This window comes from Oncorhynchus clarkii, chromosome 19 (genome assembly GCF_045791955.1).
Source record: "Oncorhynchus clarkii lewisi isolate Uvic-CL-2024 chromosome 19, UVic_Ocla_1.0, whole genome shotgun sequence".
NCBI classification, from domain to species: Eukaryota; Metazoa; Chordata; class Actinopteri; order Salmoniformes; family Salmonidae; genus Oncorhynchus; species Oncorhynchus clarkii.
Genome location: NC_092165.1, coordinates 32,816,939 through 32,837,692, shown reverse-complemented (window position 1 = coordinate 32,837,692; position 20,754 = coordinate 32,816,939). Strand labels below are relative to the sequence as shown.

The 20,754-nt window shown below is 42.1% G+C and overlaps 1 protein-coding gene across 1 annotated transcript in view; it reads right to left on the bottom strand.

Annotated features, from left to right (window-relative positions):
• LOC139375061 (protein kinase D1) overlaps positions 1-19,234 on the bottom strand; it is a 63,831-nt gene extending 44,597 nt beyond the window's left edge. Inside the window, exon 1 of the mRNA XM_071116462.1 lies at positions 19,028-19,234. Within this exon, the coding sequence (XP_070972563.1) occupies positions 19,028-19,234 (207 nt within the window). The remainder of the gene's footprint in view (positions 1-19,027) is intronic.
• Between the last annotated feature and the right edge of the window lie 1,520 nt (positions 19,235-20,754).

Sequence of the window (20,754 nt, the reverse complement as noted above, 5' to 3'; positions counted from 1 at the left end):
CCGTGGTCACCAGTACCTTGTCGATTGGGAGGGGTACGGTCCTGAGGAGAGGAGTTGGGTTCCCTCTCGGGACGTGCTGGACCGTGCGCTGATCGAGGATTTCCTCCGTTGCCGCCAGGTTTCCTCCTCGAGTGCGCCAGGAGGCGCTCGGTGAGTGGGGGGGTACTGTCATGTTGTGTCTTGTCTCTGTCCTTTCCCTTCACCCTGTCTCCCTCTGCTGGTCGTTGTTAGGTTACCTTTTCTCCCCCGCTTTCTCCCAGCTGTTCCTTGTCTCCTCTAACTACCCATTCACCCCGTTTCCCACCTGTTCCCTTTTTCCCTCTGATTAGGTCCCTATATCTCTCTCTGTTTCTGTTCCTGTCCTTGTCGGATTCTTGTTTGTGTTTCATGCCTGAGCCAGACTATCGTCATGTTTGCTGTAACCTTGTCCTGTCCTGTCGGAATCTGCCGGTCTATCTGAGCCTACCTATGTTTGGTTATTAAAGAAGCTCTGTTTAAGTTAGTTCGCTTTTGGGTCCTCATTCACTCACCATAACATTAATCATTTGCAATTGTGTTTCCTTATGATAAGGGAAAAGGTTTATGTTTCGGTCTCCATATGAAATGGTAAATATATCCAATGCAAAAAACATCTACATTTAAATGGTATTAATATTAATGTGCATATATTCCCATTAATTCCCATAAATTCCTGTTAATTCCCACAGAAAGTTTCCACTTCTGAATTTTCCCCAAAATGTGCAACCCTAGTTATTATACATAATCTAGTTGTACTAACACCTAACATGTAGTACAAAAGAGGGGTTACCACCACAACAGAAGAAACACATGAATAAAAAAAGTATTATATATATTTTTTTTTAAAATTGTATTTCCAATTAGCAATGTTTTCTTCCTATTTTTCTAATCTAAAAGAGGTTTCACCTTGATTCGTGTTTGTTTACAGCGTTTGACTTTTGCAAACAAACTTCACTTTAGATTTTTTTTACGAGGATGTTGTTTGTGAGAAAACATTCACAGCATTGCACTGTATTTATATTTGGAATGGCATCAGTGGCAACATCATTGCCACGCAGGAAAAGATAATTGTGTTTTCAGAGCTTTTGCTTTCCACAGACATCATAATGAGCTAACCTTTCAGCTCACCACGTTAACACCGACAGAAACCACAGCAAATTTTTTGTCATTTCAATAATTGAGCTGTGCAGTGTTTACTTAATCACTAAAGTAATTAACAGGCAGAGGCAGATTCTTTTGTTGTCTATCTCTACCTGTTCTCTGTGGTGAGGATCAGTACAATGCTCTGTAATGAGGGCGACTCTTGTATCTCTGATAGCAACTCTTTTAAAGGGGCAATCCGGGACTGGTACATCTATTTTTGGACAAAGTCGACCCTATAGATTTATACATCCTACTAGTTGATTAGCAGATGAGACCAAAGATGGTTTTTATGGTGCTGACACTAAGGAGTGAGCACTCAGAGTGCTGGGGCAGAAAAGGGCCATGATCCTGAAAGGGAATGGTGATCCTCTACAACATTTATCTTATGCTAATGAAGGTGCATGGTGCTCTGAATGCTTTCCAAAACAGCTGGTCCACAATGGCCTATGCACATTGTACAGCATTCATCTGCCGTTCTGTTCTGCCCAAGGGTGGGTAGGTGTGTGTGTGTGTGTGTGTGTGTGTGTGTGTGTGTGTGTGTGTGTGTGTGTGTGTGTGTGTGTTAGTACGTGACCCTACCACACATGGCTCTCGTCAGGATAATGGCACTCAAATGGATACTTCACAGGCAATCACAATCAGTTGCCAAGCAACAGGGGCACCATTCTATAACTAGGAGACAAACGTTGGGGAGCAGACCACAGAATGTAATATCTAATTCATTTTTAATACCTTGGGGAGACGTACAGTAAACTATAACTTGATCATGTTTGTCTAATGTTTCTCATTTGTAAAACCGCATGGAATAAACCTTCAGAACTATCCAAACATATACCGTACACAGCCATGGCGAAAAAAGGAAATATAACTGGTTATTATCGTGATATATCATTTACCATCTATACCTTCATATATATATATATATATATATATATATATATATATATATATATATATATAAATAACACATACATTATGTCTGTTTCTCCAACCGATTTCCAAGCAGTCATCTGTATCCACGACACTATGAACGTATGACAGCATCCCAGTCTTGAATATGATTCAACTTTATAGTGGGTGACGAAATAAAGAAAGGATTGGTGTGAAGAAGAAGAAATGGTGGTGGAAGGATGCGGTTGGTTGAAGGACTTGTGGGATGGATGTGTAGCCTTTGGCTCAGCCAGGGGAGCTATCACTGAATATCTCACTTGGTTCAAGGAGTCAAGCTGGCCATGAGCAAATGGAAAATAAATAGGAAGCGTGTAATTCACGGTCCGGCAGGGCACGGCCCTACAGTGGAAAAGCCCCATAAGTGATCCTAACCCTGCTCACGTCACAGCTCTACATATGGACTGACACTGACTGAACAAGGAGGTTAGCACTCTCCGTGACAAACCAAAGTGTTTCCAACTGATTAATAAGGACACTTGAAAGAAAAGATCGGTAAAGAGTGGTAATGCAAAAAGGTGGTAAAACTTCAAACAAAGGCGTCATCCTTTTAATTAGTCCTTATAACGCTTGGCTCTAATGGATTCCAATGAGACGGCCTGTTCACAGTCTGTTAGATCTATAAAACAGCATTTTGATGGGAGCTAGGACTGTGGTTGAAGAAGTGATAAAGATGTCAAGGGGTTGACTGCACACAACCGCCCGTCCTCGTGTCATTGTCCAAAATCAGGCAAATGTATCAAAGGACTGTTCAAAACTCATAGATACTGTACATGTCAATAGTTATGGTTAAGCTGGTTCATGGTTGCAAGATCTTATTTGGATCAGGACTTGAATGTCAAGAGGAGGATGACACGACTATCCGTTATTCATCATGCGCACATATCCCTGCATATTGTATCGATTTGTTTAACTACAGATAACTACTGTAAATCTTTGTTCGGCATGTAATTGCGTACCTGTAATTATCACTCTACATAATTGAAAAGGCACAGTTTGACAGTATCAGTATCAGCATCAGACAGAGACATCCTTCTATGTTCTATAATAAGATCCTTTCCAGGAACTCCTCATAGGACATGGCTAACAATGTCATCTTTGCCCTTTGATGATCTAATTCTCTCTTTGCCACAGTAAGATCCTCTATAAATTGGTCAGTGGCGGCTGCTGATTGGCTGAATACCCGCGAGGTGGTTGGAGTCAACAAAGCAGCATGACAGAAATATGATTCCAACTTTTCAAACTACAGGCAGTTTCTTTAAGAAGATATATGAAGTGATCTGTGCAATTGAACAGCATAAATACACCTATTTCACTTTTGTATATCAAAAACCGAATGACCACTGCTGCGCCTCACATGCTGGCACTGTTTTGAACAGATTAGATTCTACTATTTAGAACTTGCAGCCAGCTCACGAACGATCGTAAAAGGGAGAACACAACAAGCATGCAGATGCAATAAGTGAATACACATTAACTACAGTATATCACAAAAGTGAGTACACCCCTCACATTTTTGTCAATATTTGAGTATATCTTTTCATGTGACAACACTGAAGAAATGACACTTTGCTACAATGTAAAGTAGTGAGTGTACAGCTTGTATAACAGTGTAAATTTGCTGGGATGAGGTAGTTGAGTGTGCTATTTACAGATTGGCTGTGTACAGGTACAGTGATCGGTAAGCTGCTCTGACAGCTGATGCTTAAAGTTAGAGAAAGAGATATAAGTCTCCAGCTTCAGTGATTTTTGCAATTCGTTCCAGTCATTGGCAGCAGAGAATTGGAAGGAAAGGCAGCCAAAGGAAGTGTTGGCTTTGGGGATGACCAGTGAAATATACCTGCTGGAGCGCGTGCTACAGGTGGGTGTTGCTATGGTGACCAGTGAGCTGAAATAAGGCGGGGCTTTACCTAGCATAGACTTATAGATGACCTGGAGCCAGTGGGCGACGAATATGTAGTGACTAGTAAGTTATTGAACAGCTTGTTTAGAAAATATACACATTTAACACACTTTTATGAGAATTTTAAATATAATCCATGAATTATATAAATATTAGAGGTCGACCAATTAATCGGAATGGCCAATTAATTAGGGCCGATTTCAAGTTTTCATGACAATCAGAAATCTGTATTTTGGGACACCGATTTGGCCGATTGAATTTATTTTTTATTTTTTATTATTTTACACACCTTTATTTTTCCTTTATTTAACTAGGCAAGTCAGTTAAGAACACATTCTTATTTTCAATGACGGCCTAGGAATGGTGGGTTAACTGCCTTGTTCAGGGGCAGAATGACAGATTTTTACCTTGTCAGCTCGGGTATTCAATCTTGCAAGCTTACAGTTAACTAGTCCAACGCTTTAACCACCTGATTACATTGCACTCCACGAGGAGACTGCCTGTTACGCGAATGCAGTAAGAAGGTAAGTTGCTAGCTAGCATTAAACTTATCTTATAAAAAACAATCAATCAATCATAATCACTAATTAACTACACATGGTTGATGATATTACTAGTTTATCTAGCGTGTCCTGCGTTTCATATAATCGGTGCGGTGCGTATTTGTGAAAAAGGACTGTCTTGCTCCAATGTGTACCTAGCCATAAACATCAATGCCTTATATAGTATATATTTTTAACCCTGCATATTTAGTTCATATTGCCTGCTAACCTGGCTCGTTGTGAACTCTGTGAAGAATATTTCTTCCTAACAAAGACAGCCAACTTCGCCAAACGAGGGATGGTTTAACAAAAGCTCATTTGAGAAAAAAAGCACAATCGTTGCACGACTGTACCTAACCATAAACCATAAACATCAATGCCTTTCTTAAAATCAATACACAGAAGTATATATTTTTAAACCTGCATATTATGCTAAAAGAAATCGAGGTTAGCAGGCAATATTAACCAGGTGAAATTGTGTCACTTCTCTTGCGTTCATTGCACGCAGAGTCAGTGTATATGCAACAGTTTGGGCTGTACGTAATTATGACATAACATTGAAGGTTGTGCAATGTAACAGGAATATTTAGACTTATGGATGCCACCCGTTGAATAAAATACGGAACGGTTCCGTATTTCACTGAAAGAATAAACGTCTTGTTTTCGAGATTATAGTTTAAAGATTTGACCATATTAATGACCTAAGGCTAGTATTTCTGTGTGTTATTATGTTAAAATTAAGTCTATGATTTGATAGAGCAGTCTGACTGAGCGATACCAGCAGGCTCGTAAGCATTCATTCAAACAGCACTTTCGTGCGTTTTGCCAGCAGCTTGTCGCTGTGCTTCAAGCGTTGAGCTGTTTATGACTTCAAGCCTATCAACTCCCGAGATTAGGCTGGTGTAACCGATGTGAAATGGCTAGCTAGTTAGCGGGGTGTGCGCTAATAGCGTTTCAAACGCCACCCGCTCTGAGACTTGGAGTGGTTGTTCCCCTTGCTCTGCAAGGGCCGCGGCTTTTGTGGAGCGACGAGTAACGCTGCTTCGAGGGTGGCTGTTGTCGATGTGGTCCTGGTTCGAGCCAAGGTAGGGGCGAGGAGAGGGACGGAAGATATACTGTTACACTGGCAATACTAAAGTGCCTATAAGAACTATAGGTCGACCGATTAATCGGAATGGCCGATTATTCGTTTTCATAACAATCGGAAATTGTTTTCAAGTTTTCATAACAATCGGAAATCAGTATTTTTGGGCGCCGATTTGCCGATTTTTTTTATTTTTATATACCTTTATTTAACTAGGCAAGTCAGTTAAGAACACATTCTTATTTTCAATGACGGCCGAGGAACGGTGGGTTAACTGCCTCGTTCAAATCAAATCAAATCAAATTTTATTTGTCACATACACATGGTTAGCAGATGTTAATGCGAGTGTAGCGAAATGCTTGTGCCTCTAGTTCCGACAATGCAGTAATAACCAACAAGTAATCTAACTAACAATTCCAAAACTACTGTCTTATACACAGTGTAAGGGGATAAAGAATATGTACATAAGGATATATGAATGAGTGATGGTACAGAGCAGCATAGGCAAGATACAGTAGATGGTATCGAGTACAGTATATACATATGAGATGAGTATGTAAACAAAGTGGTATAGTTAAAGTGGCTAGTGATACATGTATTACATAAGGATGCAGTCGATGATATAGAGTACAGTATATACGTATGCATATGAGATGAATAATGTAGGGTAAGTAACATTATATAAGGTAGCATTGTTTAAAGTGGCTAGTGATATATTTACATCATTTCCCATCAATTCCATTATTAAAGTGGCTGGAGTTGAGTCAGTGTCAGTGTCAGTGTGTTGGCAGCAGCCACTCAATGTTAGTGGTGGCTGTTTAACAGTCTGATGGCCTTGAGATAGAAGCTGTTTTTCAGTCTCTCGGTCCCAGCTTTGATGCACCTGTACTGACCTCGCCTTCTGGATGATAGCGGGGTGAACAGGCAGTGGCTCGGGTGGTTGATGTCCTTGATGATCTTTATGGCCTTCCTGTGACATCGGGTGGTGTAGGTGTCCTGGAGGGCAGGTAGTTTGCCCCCGGTGATGCGTTGTGCAGACCTCACTACCCTCTGGAGAGCCTTACGGTTGTGGGCGGAGCAGTTGCCGTACCAGGCGGTGATACAGCCCGCCAGGATGCTCTCGATTGTGCATCTGTAGAAGTTTGTGAGTGCTTTTGGTGACAAGCCGAATTTCTTCAGCCTCCTGAGGTTGAAGAGGCGCTGCTGCGCCTTCTTCACGATGCTGTCTGTGTGAGTGGACCAATTCAGTTTGTCTGTGATGTGTATGCCGAGGAACTTAAAACTTGCTACCCTCTCCACTACTGTTCCATTGATGTGGATAGGGGGGTGTTCCCTCTGCTGTTTCCTGAAGTCCACAATCATCTCCTTAGTTTTGTTGACGTTGAGTGTGAGGTTATTTTCCTGACACCACACTCCGAGGGCCCTCACCTCCTCCCTGTAGGCCGTCTCGTCGTTGTTGGTAATCAAGCCTACCACTGTTGTGTCATCCGCAAACTTGATGATTGAGTTGGAGGCGTGCGTGGCCACGCAGTCGTGGGTGAACAGGGAGTACAGGAGAGGGCTCAGAACGCACCCTTGTGGGGCCCCAGTGTTGAGGATCAGCGGGGTGGAGATTGTTGCCTACCCTCACCACCTGGGGGGCGGCCCGTCAGGAAGTCCAGTACCCAGTTGCACAGGGCGGGGTCGAGACCCAGGGTCTCGAGCTTGATGACGAGCTTGGAGGGTACTATGGTGTTGAATGCCGAGCTGTAGTCGATGAACAGCATTCTCACATAGGTATTCCTCTTGTCCAGATGGGTTAGGGCAGTGTGCAGTGTGGTTGAGATTGCATCGTCTGTGGACCTATTTGGGCGGTAAGCAAATTGGAGTGGGTCTAGGGTGTCGGGTAGGGTGGAGGTGATATGGTCCTTGACTAGTCTCTCAAAGCACTTCATGATGATGGAAGTGAGTGCTACGGGGCGGTAGTCGTTTAGCTCAGTTACCTTAGCTTTCTTGGGAACAGGAACAATGGTGGCCCTCTTGAAGCATGTGGGAACAGCAGACTGGTATAGGGATTGATTGAATATGTCCGTAAACACACCGGCCAGCTGGTCTGCGCATGCTCTGAGGGCGCGGCTGGGGATGCCGTCTGGGCCTGCAGCCTTGCGAGGGTTAACACGTTTAAATGTCTTACTCACCTCGGCTGCAGTGAAGGAGAGTCCGCATGTTTTCGTTGCAGGCCGTGTCAGTGGCACTGTATTGTCCTCAAAGCGGGCAAAAAAGTTATTTAGTCTGCCTGGGAGCAGGACATCCTGGTCCGTGACTGGGCTGGATTTCTTCTTGTAGTACGTGATTGACTGTAGACCCTGCCACATGCCTCTTGTGTCTGAGCCGTTGAATTGAGATTCTACTTTGTCTCTGTACTGACGCTTAGCTTGTTTGATAGCCTTGCGGAGGGAATAGCTGCACTGTTTGTATTCGGTCATGTTACCAGTCACCTTGCCCTGATTAAAAGCAGTGGTTCGCGCTTTCAGTTTCACGCGAATGCTGCCATCAATCCACGGTTTCTGGTTAGGGAATGTTTTAATCGTTGCTATGGGAACGACATCTTCAACGCACGTTCTAATGAACTCGCACACCGAATCAGCGTATTCGTCAATATTGTTATCTGACGCAATACGAAACATGTCCCAGTCCACGTGATGGAAGCAGTCTTGGAGTGTGGAGTCAGCTTGGTCGGACCAGCTTTGGACAGACCTCAGCGTGGGAGCCTGTTGTTTTAGTTTCTGTCTATAGGCAGGGATCAACAAAATGGAGTCGTGGTCAGCTTTTCCGAAAGTAGGGCGGGGCAGGGCCTTATATGCGTCGCGGAAGTTAGAGTAACAATGATCCAAGGTTTTTCCACCCCTGGTTGGGCAATCGATATGCTGATAAAATTTACGGAGTCTTGTTTTCAGATTAGCCTTGTTAAAATCCCCAGCTACAATGAATGCAGCCTCCGGATAAATGGATTCCAGTTTGCAAAGAGTCAAATAAAGTTCGTTCAGAGCCATCGATGTGTCTGCTTGGGGGGGGATATATACGGCTGTGATTATAATCGAAGAGAATTCTCTTGGTAGATAATGCGGTCTACATTTGATTGTGAGGAATTCTAAATCAGGTGAACAGAAGGATTTGAGTCCCTGTATGTTTCTTTCATCACACCATGTCTCGTTAGCCATAAGGCATACGCCCCCGCCCCTCTTCTTACCAGAAAGATGTTTGTTTCTGTCTCCGCGATGCGTGGAGAAACCCGCTGGCTGCACCGCCTCCGATAGCGTTCCTCCAGTGAGCCATGTTTCCGTGAAGCAAAGAACGTTACAGTCTCTGATGTCCCTCTGGAATGCTACCCTTGCTCGGATTTCATCAACCTTGTTGTCAAGAGACTGGACATTGGCGAGAAGGATGCTAGTGAGTGGTGCACGATGTGCCCGTCTCCGGAGTCTGACCAGAAGACCGCCTCGTTTACCTCTTTTGCGGAGTCGTTTTTTTGGATCGCTGCATGGGATCCATTCCGTTGTCCTGGGTGAAAGGCCGTTGTCCTGGGTGAAAAACATATTCTTGGTCGTACGTACTTATGGTGAGTTGACGCTGATCTTATATTCAGTAGTTCTTCTCGACTGTATGTAATGAAACCTAAGATGACCTGGGGTACTAATGTAAGAAATAACACGTAAAAAAACAAAACACTGCATAGTTTCCTAGGAACGCGAAGCGAGGCGGCCATCTCTGTAAACTTCAAGGGCAGAACGACAGATTTTCACCTTGTCAGCTCAGGGGATCCAATCTTGCAACCTTACAGTTAACTAGTCCAACGCAATAACGACCTGCCTCTCTCTCGTTGCACTCCACAAGGAGACTGACTGCCTGTTACACAAATGCAGTAAGCCAAGGTAAGTTGCTAGCTAGCATTAAACTTATCTTATAAAAAACAATCAATCATAATCACTAGTTAACTACACATGGTGGATGATATTACTAGATATTATCTAGCGTGTCCTGCATTGCATATAATCTGACTGAGCATACAAGCATACAAGTATCTAAGTATCTGACTGAGCGGTGGTAGGCAGAAGCTGGCGCGTAAACATTCACTCAAACAGCACTTTCGTACGTTTTGCCAGCAGCTCTTCGTTGTGCGTCAAGCATTGCGCTGTTTATGACTTCAAGCCTATCAACTCCCAGGATGAGGCTGGTGTAACCGAAGTGAAATGGCTAGCTAGTTAGCGCGCGCTAATAGCGTTTCAAACATCACTCGCTCTGAGCCTTGCAGTGGTTGTTTCCCTTGCTCTGCATGGGTAACGGCTGCTTGGATGGTGGCTGTTGTCATTGTGTTGCTGGTTCGAGCCCAGGGAGGAGGTTAATGAAATACAAATGGTATAGAGGGAAATAGTCCTATAATTCCTATAATAACTACAACCGAAAACTTCTTACCTGGGAATATTGAAGACTCATGTTAACAGGAACCACCAGCTTTCATATGTTCTCATGTTCTGAGCAAGGAACTGAAACGTTAGCTTTCTTACATAGCACATGTTGCACTTTTACTTTCTTCTCCAACACTTTGTTTTTGCATTATTTAAACCAAATTGAACATGTTTCATTATTTACTTGAGGCTAAATCTGATATTGGCTACAAGATGATCCACAGACGATTGAATATACCACTGAGCACTGTCAGGGCAATTATTAAAAAATTCAAAAGATATGGAACAGTTGAAAACCTCATGGGTAGAGGACGCAAATGCATTTTGCCCCCCAGGATAGGGAGGAGGATCGTGAGAGAAGAAACAAAATCCCCAAGAATCACTGTGAAAGAATTACAGGCCTTGGTGGCGTCTTGGGGTCACCAGGTTTCAAAAAGCACCATCAGACGCCACCTCCACATCCACAGGCTCTTTGGAAGGGTTGCCAGAAGAAAGCCCTTTCTGACCCCAAGACACAGACGCAAGCGCTTGGAGTTTGCCAAACGTCATTTAAATTATGACTAGAAGAAGGTGCTCTGGTCAGATGAGACCAAAATTGAACGTTTTGGTCAGATACAGCATCGGCATGTTTGACGTCGAAACAGAGAAGCATACAAGGAGAGGCCCCTCATACCCATGGTGAAATATGGTGGTGGGTGAGTGATGTTTTGGGGCTGTTTTAATTCCAGAGGTCCAGGGGCACTGGTTAAGATTGATGGCATAATGAATTTGACCAAGTATCAGGCAATTTTGGCTGACAATCTGGTTGCCTCTGCTAGAAGGCTGGACTTGGCCGTAGGTGGACTTTCCAACAAGACAATGACCCGAAACATACTTCAAGATCCACACAGAAATGGTTCTGTGACAACAAAATCAATGTTCTGCTATGGCCATCTCAGTCGCCGGACCTCAATCCAATGGAAAACCTGTGGGCTGAATGGAAGAGGGCAGTTGATAAGTGCAAACCCAAAAATGTGAAGGATCTTGAAAGGATCTGCATAGAGGAATGGTCCAAAATTCTAAATGTGTTCCTTAACCGTGTCAAACATTACAGGAAAAGACTCCATGCTGTTATCTTTGCCAGAGGTTTCTTTATTTTTTACTATTTTCTACATTGTAGAATTTTTGTATTTTTTTTTTTTTTTTTTTAATTTAACCTTGATTTAACTAGGCAAGTTAAGAACATATTTTTATTTTTCAATGATGGCTTACCCTGCCAAACCTGGGCCAATTGTGCACCGCCCTATGGGACTCCCAATCACGGCCAGATGGGATACAGACTGTAGTGATGTCTCTTGCACTAAGACTTAAGCCTTAAGCCTTAGACCCCTCGGGAGATTGGTAGTGAAGACATCAAAACTATAAAATAACACATATAAAATCATGTAGTAACTAAAAAAACTGTTAAACAAATCAAAATATATTTTATATTTGAGATTCTTCAAAGTAGCCACCCTTTGCCATGATGACAGCTTGCACACTCTTGGCATCCTCTCAATCATATTCATGAGGTAGTCACCTGGAATGCATTTCAATTAACAGGTGTGCCTTGCTAAAAGTACATTTGTGGAATTTATTTCCTTCTTAATGAGTTTGAGCCAATCAGATGTGTTGTGACAAGGTAGGGGTGGAATTCTTGTTTGAAAATGGCGCTGGGGAGAATGGCTGCCATTTTATAGACTCTAACCAATTGTGCTATTGTGTGTTTTTTCGCATTATTTGCAACTTATTTTGTACATAATGTTTCTGCCACCGTCTATTATGACCGAAAAGAGCTTCTATAAATCAGTACAGCGATTACTCACCTCGTATTGAAAGAAGATTTTTTCTTTAACGAGTCGGATGAGAGGGATTTACTCCAGACACCCGACAAGGCCCTCATCCCGGTAATTTATGAACATTTGAACATCTTGGCCATGTTCTGTTATAATATCCACCCGGCACAGCCAGAAGAGGACTGGCCACCCCTCATAGCCTGGTTCCTCTCTAGGTTTCTTCCTAGGTTTTGGCCTTTCTAGGGAGTTTTTCCTAGCCAACGTGCTTCAACACCTGCATTGCTTGCTGTTTTGGGTTTTAGGCTGGGTTTTTGTACAGCACTTTGAGATATAAGCTGATGTACGAAGGGCTATATAAATACATTTGATTTGATTTGATTTGCAGGAGAAAGAGACCGAGATATTGAGGACGATGGTCAGGGTGCCTTGTGAGGATCCGGTGGCGAGTGGGTAATTTTTCTTTACCGTCGGTCCTATTAGCCAATGTACAATCACTGGATAATAAAATAGACTAACTACAAGCACGCATATCCTACCAACAGGATATTAAAAACTGTAATATCTTATGTTTCACCGAGTCGTGGCTGAATGACGACATGAATAACATACAGCTGGCAGGTTATACACTGTATCGACAGGATAGAACAGTAGCCTCTAGTAAGACAAGGGGTGGAGGTCTATGTATATATGTAAACAACAGCTGGTGCACGATATCTAAGGAAGTCTCAAGGTTTTGCTCGCCTGAAGTAGAGAATTGCATGATAAGCTGTAGACCACACTATTTACCAAGAGAGTTTTCATCTATTTTCTTCATAGCTGTCTATTTACCTCCCTGGAGGGAAGCCAAAGTAAGTCTGCTACCCAAGAGTGGTAAAGCGGTCTTTACTGGTTTTAACAGTAGACCTATAAACTTGCTGCCAGCTCTTAGCAAACTGTTGGATAAAATTGTGTTTGACCAAATACAATGCTATTTCTCTGTAAACAAATTAAGAACAGACATTTAGCATGCTTATAGAGAAGGGTCCTTAACATGTACTGCACTGACACAAATGACTGATGAATGGTTGAAAGAAATTGATAATAAGAAGATTGTGGGAGCTGTACTGTTAGATTTCAGTGCAGCCTTCGATATTATTGATCATAACCTGTTGTTGAAAAAACGTGTGTTATTGCTTTTCAACCTCTGCCACATTGTGGATTCAGAGCTATCTATCTAATAGTAATCAAAGGGTTTTCTTTAATGGAAGCTTCTCTAACGTCAAACATGTAAATTGTGGTGTAGCGCAGGGCAACTCTCTGGGCCCGCAACTCTTTTCTATTTTTAACCAATGAGCTGCCACTGGCATTAAACACAACATGTGCGTCCATGTATGCTGATGATTCAACCATATACTCATCAGCAACCACAGCTAATGAAGTCACTGAAACCCTTAACAAAGAGTTGCAGTCTGTTCTGGAATGGGTGGCCAGGGTAACAATAGTGCTAGTACGAACTTGGACCCAGGCGCAGAGAAACACAGCAGAGGTAGAGGTAAGGGTAAATCCAGAAGGTCTTCATAGCAAAACAACAAAGCAAGGGCACATGAGAACACTGGATAAAACACGAGACCTGAGCAACTGGCCCAGTCCACAGAGGAACCAAAATAGTCATCCAGCAGGTGATCCCAATAAGTCCAACTAGGGTCACCTGGATACTAGAGGAAACCCAAGGGTGCTCTCCAGTGGCAACCACAGGTAGTACACTCCAGGAAGAAACCCTGACCTGTGACAGCCAGGAATAAACTGGTCCTGAACATCTCTAAAACTGAGAGCTTTGTATTTGGTACAAATCCTTCCTTAAGTTCTACACCTCAGCTGAATCTGATAATGAATGTTGTGGCTGTTGAACAAGTTGAGGAGACTAAATTACTTGGCGTTACCTTAGATTGTAAATTGTCATGATCAAAACATATCAATTCAATGGTTATAAAGATGGGGAGAGGTCTGGCCGTAATAAAGAGATGCTCTGCCTTTTTTGACACCACACTCCAAAAAGCAATTTCTGCAGGCTCTAGTTGTCTAATCTTGATTATTGTCCAGTCGTGTGGTCCAGCGCTACAAGGAAAGACCTAGTTAAGCTGCAGCTGGCCCAGAACAGAACGGAACGTTCTGCTCTTCATTGTAATCAGAGGGCTGATATAAATACTATGCATGCCAGTCTCTCTTGGCTAAGAGTTGAGGAGAGATTGACTGCATCACTTCTTTTTATAAGAAACATTGTGTTGAAAATACCAAATTGTTTGCATAGTCAACTTACACACAGCTCTGACACACACTTATCTCACCTGACATGCCACCAGGGGTCTTTTCACAGTCCCCAAATCCAGAACAAATTCAAGAAAGTGTACAGTATTATATAGAGCCCTTATTGCATGGAACTTCATTCCATCTCATATTGCTCAAATAAACAGCAAACCTGGTTTTAAAAAACAGATATAGCAACACCTCACAGCACAACACCTCTCCCTTATTTGACCTATTAGATAGTTTGTGAATGCATTGATATGTAAGCTATGTGTGCCTTTTTAAAAATGTATGTAGTTCTGTCCTTGAGCTGTTCTTGTCTGTATTATGTCATTATGTTTTATGTTTTGTGTGGACCCCAGGAAGAGTAGCTGCTGCTTTTGCAACAGCTAATGGGGATCCTAATAAAATACCAAAAAATAAATACCAATACCAAACCGATGTTGGAACTAAAGCCACACTCAATGAGCTGTATTCCGCCATAAGCAAAACGGAAAACGCTCATCCAGAGGCGGTGCTCCTAGCGGCTGTAGACATTAATCCAGGGAAACTTAAATCAGTTTTACCTCATTTCTACCAGCATGTTAAATGTGCAACCAGAGGGATAAAAACTCGAGACCACCTTTACTCCACACAGAGAGATGCATACAAAGCTCTCCCTCGCCCTCCATTTTGTAAATCTGACCATAATTCTATCCTCCTGATCCCTGCTTACAAGCAAAAACTAAAGCAGGAAGCAATAAAAAAAGTGGTCAGATTAAGCAGATGCTAAGCTACAGGACTGTTTGCTAGCACAGACATATGAATATGTTCCGGGATTTTTCCAATGGCATTGAGGAGTACACCACATCAGTCACTGGCTTCATCAATAAGTGCATCGATGACGTCGTCCACACAGTGACTGTACGTACACTACCGTTCAGAAATACAGTGTAGACATTGTTAATGCTGTAAATGACTATTGTAGCTGGGAACGGCTTTTATGGAATATCTACAGTTGAAGTAAGAAGTTTACATACAACTTAGCCGAATACATTTAAACTCAGTTAAACAATTCCTGACATTTAATGCTAGTAAAAATTATCTGTCTTAGGTCAGTTAGGAACACCACTTCATTTTAAGAATGTGAAATGTCAGAATAATAGTAGAGAGAAATATTTATTTCAGCATTTCTTTCTTTCATCACTTACCCAGTGGGTCAGAAGTTTACATACACTCAATTAGTATTTGGTAGCATTGTCTTTAAATAGTTTAACTTGGGTAAAACGTTTCGGGCAGCCTTCCACAAGCTTCCCACAATAAGTTGGGTGACTTTTGGCCAATTCCTCCTGACAGAGCTGGTGTAACTGAGTCAGGTTTGTAGGCCTCCTTGCTCGCACATGCTTTTTCAGTTCTGCCCACAAATTTTCTATAGGATTGAGGTCAGGGCTTTGTGATGTCCATTTGGAAGACCCATTTGTAACCAAGCTTTAACTTCCTGACTGATGTCTTGAGAAGTTGCTTCAATATATCCACATAATTTTTCCTCCCTCATGATGCCATCTATTTTGTGAAGTGAAACCAGTCCCTCCTGCAGCAAAGCACCCCACAACATGATGCTGCCACCACCGTGCTTCACGGTTGGGATGGTGATCTTTGGCTTGCAAGCATCCCCCTTTTTCCTCCAAACATAACAATGGTCATTATGGCCAAACAGTTCTATTTTTGTTTCATCAGACCAGAAGATATTTCTCCAAAAAGTATGATCTTTGTCCCCATGTGCAGTTGCAAACCGTAGTCTGGATTTTTAATTGCGGTTTTGGAGCAGTGGCTTCTTCCTTGCTGAGCGGCCTTTCAGGTTATGTCGATATAGGACTTGTTTAATTGTGGATGTAGATACTTTAGTACCTATTTCCTCCAGCATCTTCACATGGTCCTTTGCGGTTGTTCTGGGATTGATTTGCACTTTTCATACCAAAGTGCGTTCATCTCTAGGAGACAGAATGCGTACCCTTCCTGAGCGGTATGATGGCTGCGTGGTCCCATGGTGTTTATACTTGCGTACTATTGTTTGTACAGATGAACGTGGTACCTTCAGGCGTTTGGAAATTGCTCCCAAGGATGAACCAGACTTGTGGAGGTCCACAATGTGTTTTCTAAGGTCTTGGCTGATTTATTTTGACTTTCCCATGATGTCAAGCAAAGAGGCACTGGGTTTGAAGGTAGGCCTTGAAATACATCCACAGGTACACCTCCAATTGACTCAAATTATGTCAATTAGCCTATCAGAAGCTTCTAACGCTATGACATAATTTTCTGGAATTTTCCAAGCTGTTTAAAGGCACAGTCAACTTAATGGGAGTGGGAGGCCCCGGTGCACAAATGAGGAAGAGGACAAGCACATTAGAGGGTCTAGTTTGAGAAACAGATGCCTCACAAGTCCTCAACTGGCAGCTGACAAACACCAGTCTGGCCATTTTGATCCTGTAATCGAACCCAAAAATGCTGATGCTCCAGATACTTCTGAATAAGACCATTTTTATTGCTTCTTTAAGGAGCACAAAAGTTTTCAGCTGTGCTAACATAATTGCAAAGGGGTTTACTAATGATCAATTAGTCTTTTAAAATTATAAACTGGATTAGCTAACACAATGTGCCATTGGAACACAGGAGTGATGGTTGCTGATTATGGGCCTCTGTACGCCTATGTAGATATTCCATTTAAAAAATCTGACGATTCCAGCTACTATAGTAATTTACAACATTAACAATGTCTACACAGTATTTCTGATCAATTTGATATTATTTTAAATGGACAAAAAATTAGCTTTTCTTTCAAAAACGAGGACATTTCTAAGTGACCCCATACTTTTTAATGGTAGTGATTATATATACAAAGAAAAAAAATCAGGACCAATCCCAAGTGTTTTTTGTTAACCAATCACAATTGGGGAGCCGTTACTAACGCCTTAATGGGCTGGCCGCCGCTGACTTTGATCTAAAACAGGAATTCTAATCAGCACAAAGAAGACCCGGAGAACTCTCAGAGTAGTACTCTACACTTTGATTGGACATTGAAGCTGTCAAACGTGATGCAACTACTGCATATTCAAAGAGTTAATTTAGCCTAGAAAGTGCAATCATCATGCCAAACTAGCTTTCAGTAAAGTTGCAATTAGATGACTAATCTAATTCTAGCCACTTTATCATAAGGTTTAGGGACAAATCCTAACTTCTATCAAGTTGACTCATTCCATCCAGGATATGCTGCTGTATAAATCAAACTAATTTTCTCGTCATCCTCACAGTCTAGCTGTCTCACTTTACACAGCATATATGCAAACAAACACACCCACACACAAATTAAAGATTTCACTTCGTACTATTTAAAGTGTTAAGTGTTCTGAGCAGCTATACACAAGATATCCTCTCTCTGTGATCAAATTTGTCTACAAGGTGTTGAGGTATAGCCTCCTATACCTGTAGTTCATATAGGAGCTGCTCGTTACTTAATTAAGAACAATCTCATTTACCCTCACACACCAATAGGATGACAGAAGGATGACAGAAGTGCAAACCCGACACTTTGTATGTATCACCCAAAACGTATAATACCAATTAGAATAACCTGGGGGGGCCAGTGGAAACATGATCATGTTGAAACGGAAATAAACAAATGAAGTGAGACTATCAAGATGTTATCCCCAAATGAAACTATGAAGTTACAACATATGTAAGCCTACATAAAACTGTCTGAGATATAATTTTCCATTTTGGATTTAAGGTACCGTGTTTTTTAACCCTTGCCCCTTTCAGATATGAACAAAATTCAGTATAAGGAAGACGGAATGGTAAAGAAGACAGGTTTATGTTTAGATATGAAAGGGGTTAATATTACCTAAGACTTACATTTTGCAAGGACATTTTTGTTATTTAGCAGACACTCCTATTTAGAGCAACTTACAGGCGCAATTAGGGTTTAGTGCCTTGCTCAAGGGCACAGACAGATTTTTCACCTAGTTGGCTTGGGGATTCAAACCAGTGACCTTTCGGTAACTGGCCCAACTATCCTAACTGATACGCTACCTGCCTATAGGCCACCAGCCGCAGCCTAAGGGTTAGAGCGTTCGGCCAGTAACCAAAAAGTCGCTAGTTCGAATACTCGAGCCCACAAGGTGAAAAATCTGTCGATGTGCCCTTGAGCAAGGCACTTACTCCTAATTTGCTCATGAGGCGCTGTGCTACTATGGCTGACCCTGTAAAACAACAAATTTCACTGCACCTATCCAGTGTGTGCCAATAAAACATTCGTTTTTATTTTTTGTAGATGGTCATGCATACACTGTATAGGCTACAGGCCTGATGATTATAGGGAAAGGATGGTGCAGTTCCCATGTTGTTGATAAGTGATCAACTACAACTTTATTAAATATGTGGATTCTCTATTTCATTAACTTATGTTGAACTTTTCCTTTCTCTGCATGATACCATATTTGTTAGGCCTACATCTTTCCATTATCAATAAATACAGTAAACTTATAGAACTGTTGTCCTGCTTGTTGGAATAAATTATTGAATGTGACATCAAGGACTTTTCTGAGTTGCTAATTGCGTGCAACATAAAAATGGAACCGACAACGATTGACATTTTTTAGTTCATACCTAATTTACTGTATGGGTCAGACATAGCCTAATTATCAATCCCATATGGATTGTGTCACGCCATACAGTAAACTAAATACCTAATACCCGAATGCAAACATGTGTGCAAAAGTTTATAAATCACTAAGAACTATATCTGTGCTTAATTTAAACTAATTAAATTATAAGGATGGCATTACAGAAGTGATAGGATATACTGTAGTTACCTTTTGGTCCACGATGTAACATGCCATCTCCCGGACTTGAGCGAGACTGAAGTCGACAGAGTCCAACAGAACGGGCTCGCGGCTCAGCCCGATCTGGATCTGGAAAGAGATGCCATTGGACACGGAGGACAGGGGACTCGGCGGTCGGATCACCGGCGGAGCACTCATATTTATCTCTCGAGAGTCAAAACAATACAGACTCGACATACTGTAGGTGAGTAAATCTACTTGTCTAACCGCAAAACAGACGCCTGTTTTGAATATCAAACCACAACTTCAAATCTCCGATCGTGTCATGAATGCAAATTATGACGAGAGATTATTAGCCTAATAAAACGAATGATAGAAACCAAAGAAATGTTGAAAAATATCATATTTTGAGCGGTGAAATACGATAATGATGAAGCCATATACGTCAGTTACGCTTGAATGTTCGGATGTAATCAGAGCCCGCCTCCTGCCTGGATGGCTGATGTTATGCCGTGTTCATGTGCTAGTCGGAACTCTGAAATGTCCAACTTGCTAACTGGTGGTACACTTGCCGTGTTCCACCAGTTAGCAAGTCATACATGTTTGAGTTTCGTAGTTCCTACTAGGACGTTAACGTGGCAATAGCTCTCATCATTGAGACAGGGTGGTGGGAGAAGAATGGACAGCTGAGCGGTGACGAGGAGCGAAATTGAGGGTAGGCCTTCCCCTCATGCTTTCTTATCGAAAGTTTATTAAGCTTGGGTACCACTGGGCTATCCTGCCAAACATCCGAAATATTGACTCAATTAAAATATAATTTTCCACCAACTAGTCTTCCATTCTGTTAGAGACAAATAAAGAAGTACATTTTATGGATAAGGCAATTTGACAACCTTGTTTAGGAACCAAAAGCTCAAAATTCAAAGTATGGCTAATTGAGTGTGCGTTCGTAAATTCAAACTGGCTATCTACTCCGATTTCAGAGCACTCTCATCTGAGTGTGCCAGCGCGCAGAATATCTGACGAATTTATGAACGCTCAACCACAGTTGAATGTGGCCGGTATCAGTAAACGTCTGGGAAAAGTGTAATTAAATTGTTGCCAGCTGCACAGTTACAGTCACCAATGCTCTAGAGAACATGAAAACAGCATAACCAGCTCTGCTATGGGGAGTAAAATGGAGTGAGGTGTACTCATTTGCGTCTGCAAATAGCTACCCAACATTAGCCAGTTAGCTTGGGTGCTTGACTGCTGTTGTGAGTCAGAACCCTCGGATCAACCCTACTCCTTGGCCAGAGCGTCCAGTGTGCGCTCCGAGAGCGAAACACTGCATTTACGAACGGACAATCTGACAATGCTCTGAATAGAGGAACTCCAGAGCTCACTCCAGATTGAATTTACGAACACACCTTAAACCTAATTGTATACGTTTAAAAAAGTAGGCCCAAGTGATCAGAGGAGCAATTCAACCAACCTGGTCTCAGGGCATTACGTTTCAATTGGTACGTAAATTTGTTAACGACTGGAAAGAGATGCCATTCGCATCCCAATTTTGCAGTCTGCTGCATTGCACCAGATGTCATCAATTTCGGCAACAGAGTGGCATCGCTGATCCCCCTTGGTCCGATGCTCCATTGCGAAACGGATGCAGCATACTTAAAATTTTTCCGAACTCTGCATTGTCTTCCATCTGGCCAGAGTCCATCAATAGAACAGAGTTAGGCTACCAAACCACATAATGTAGCCTACTATAAATG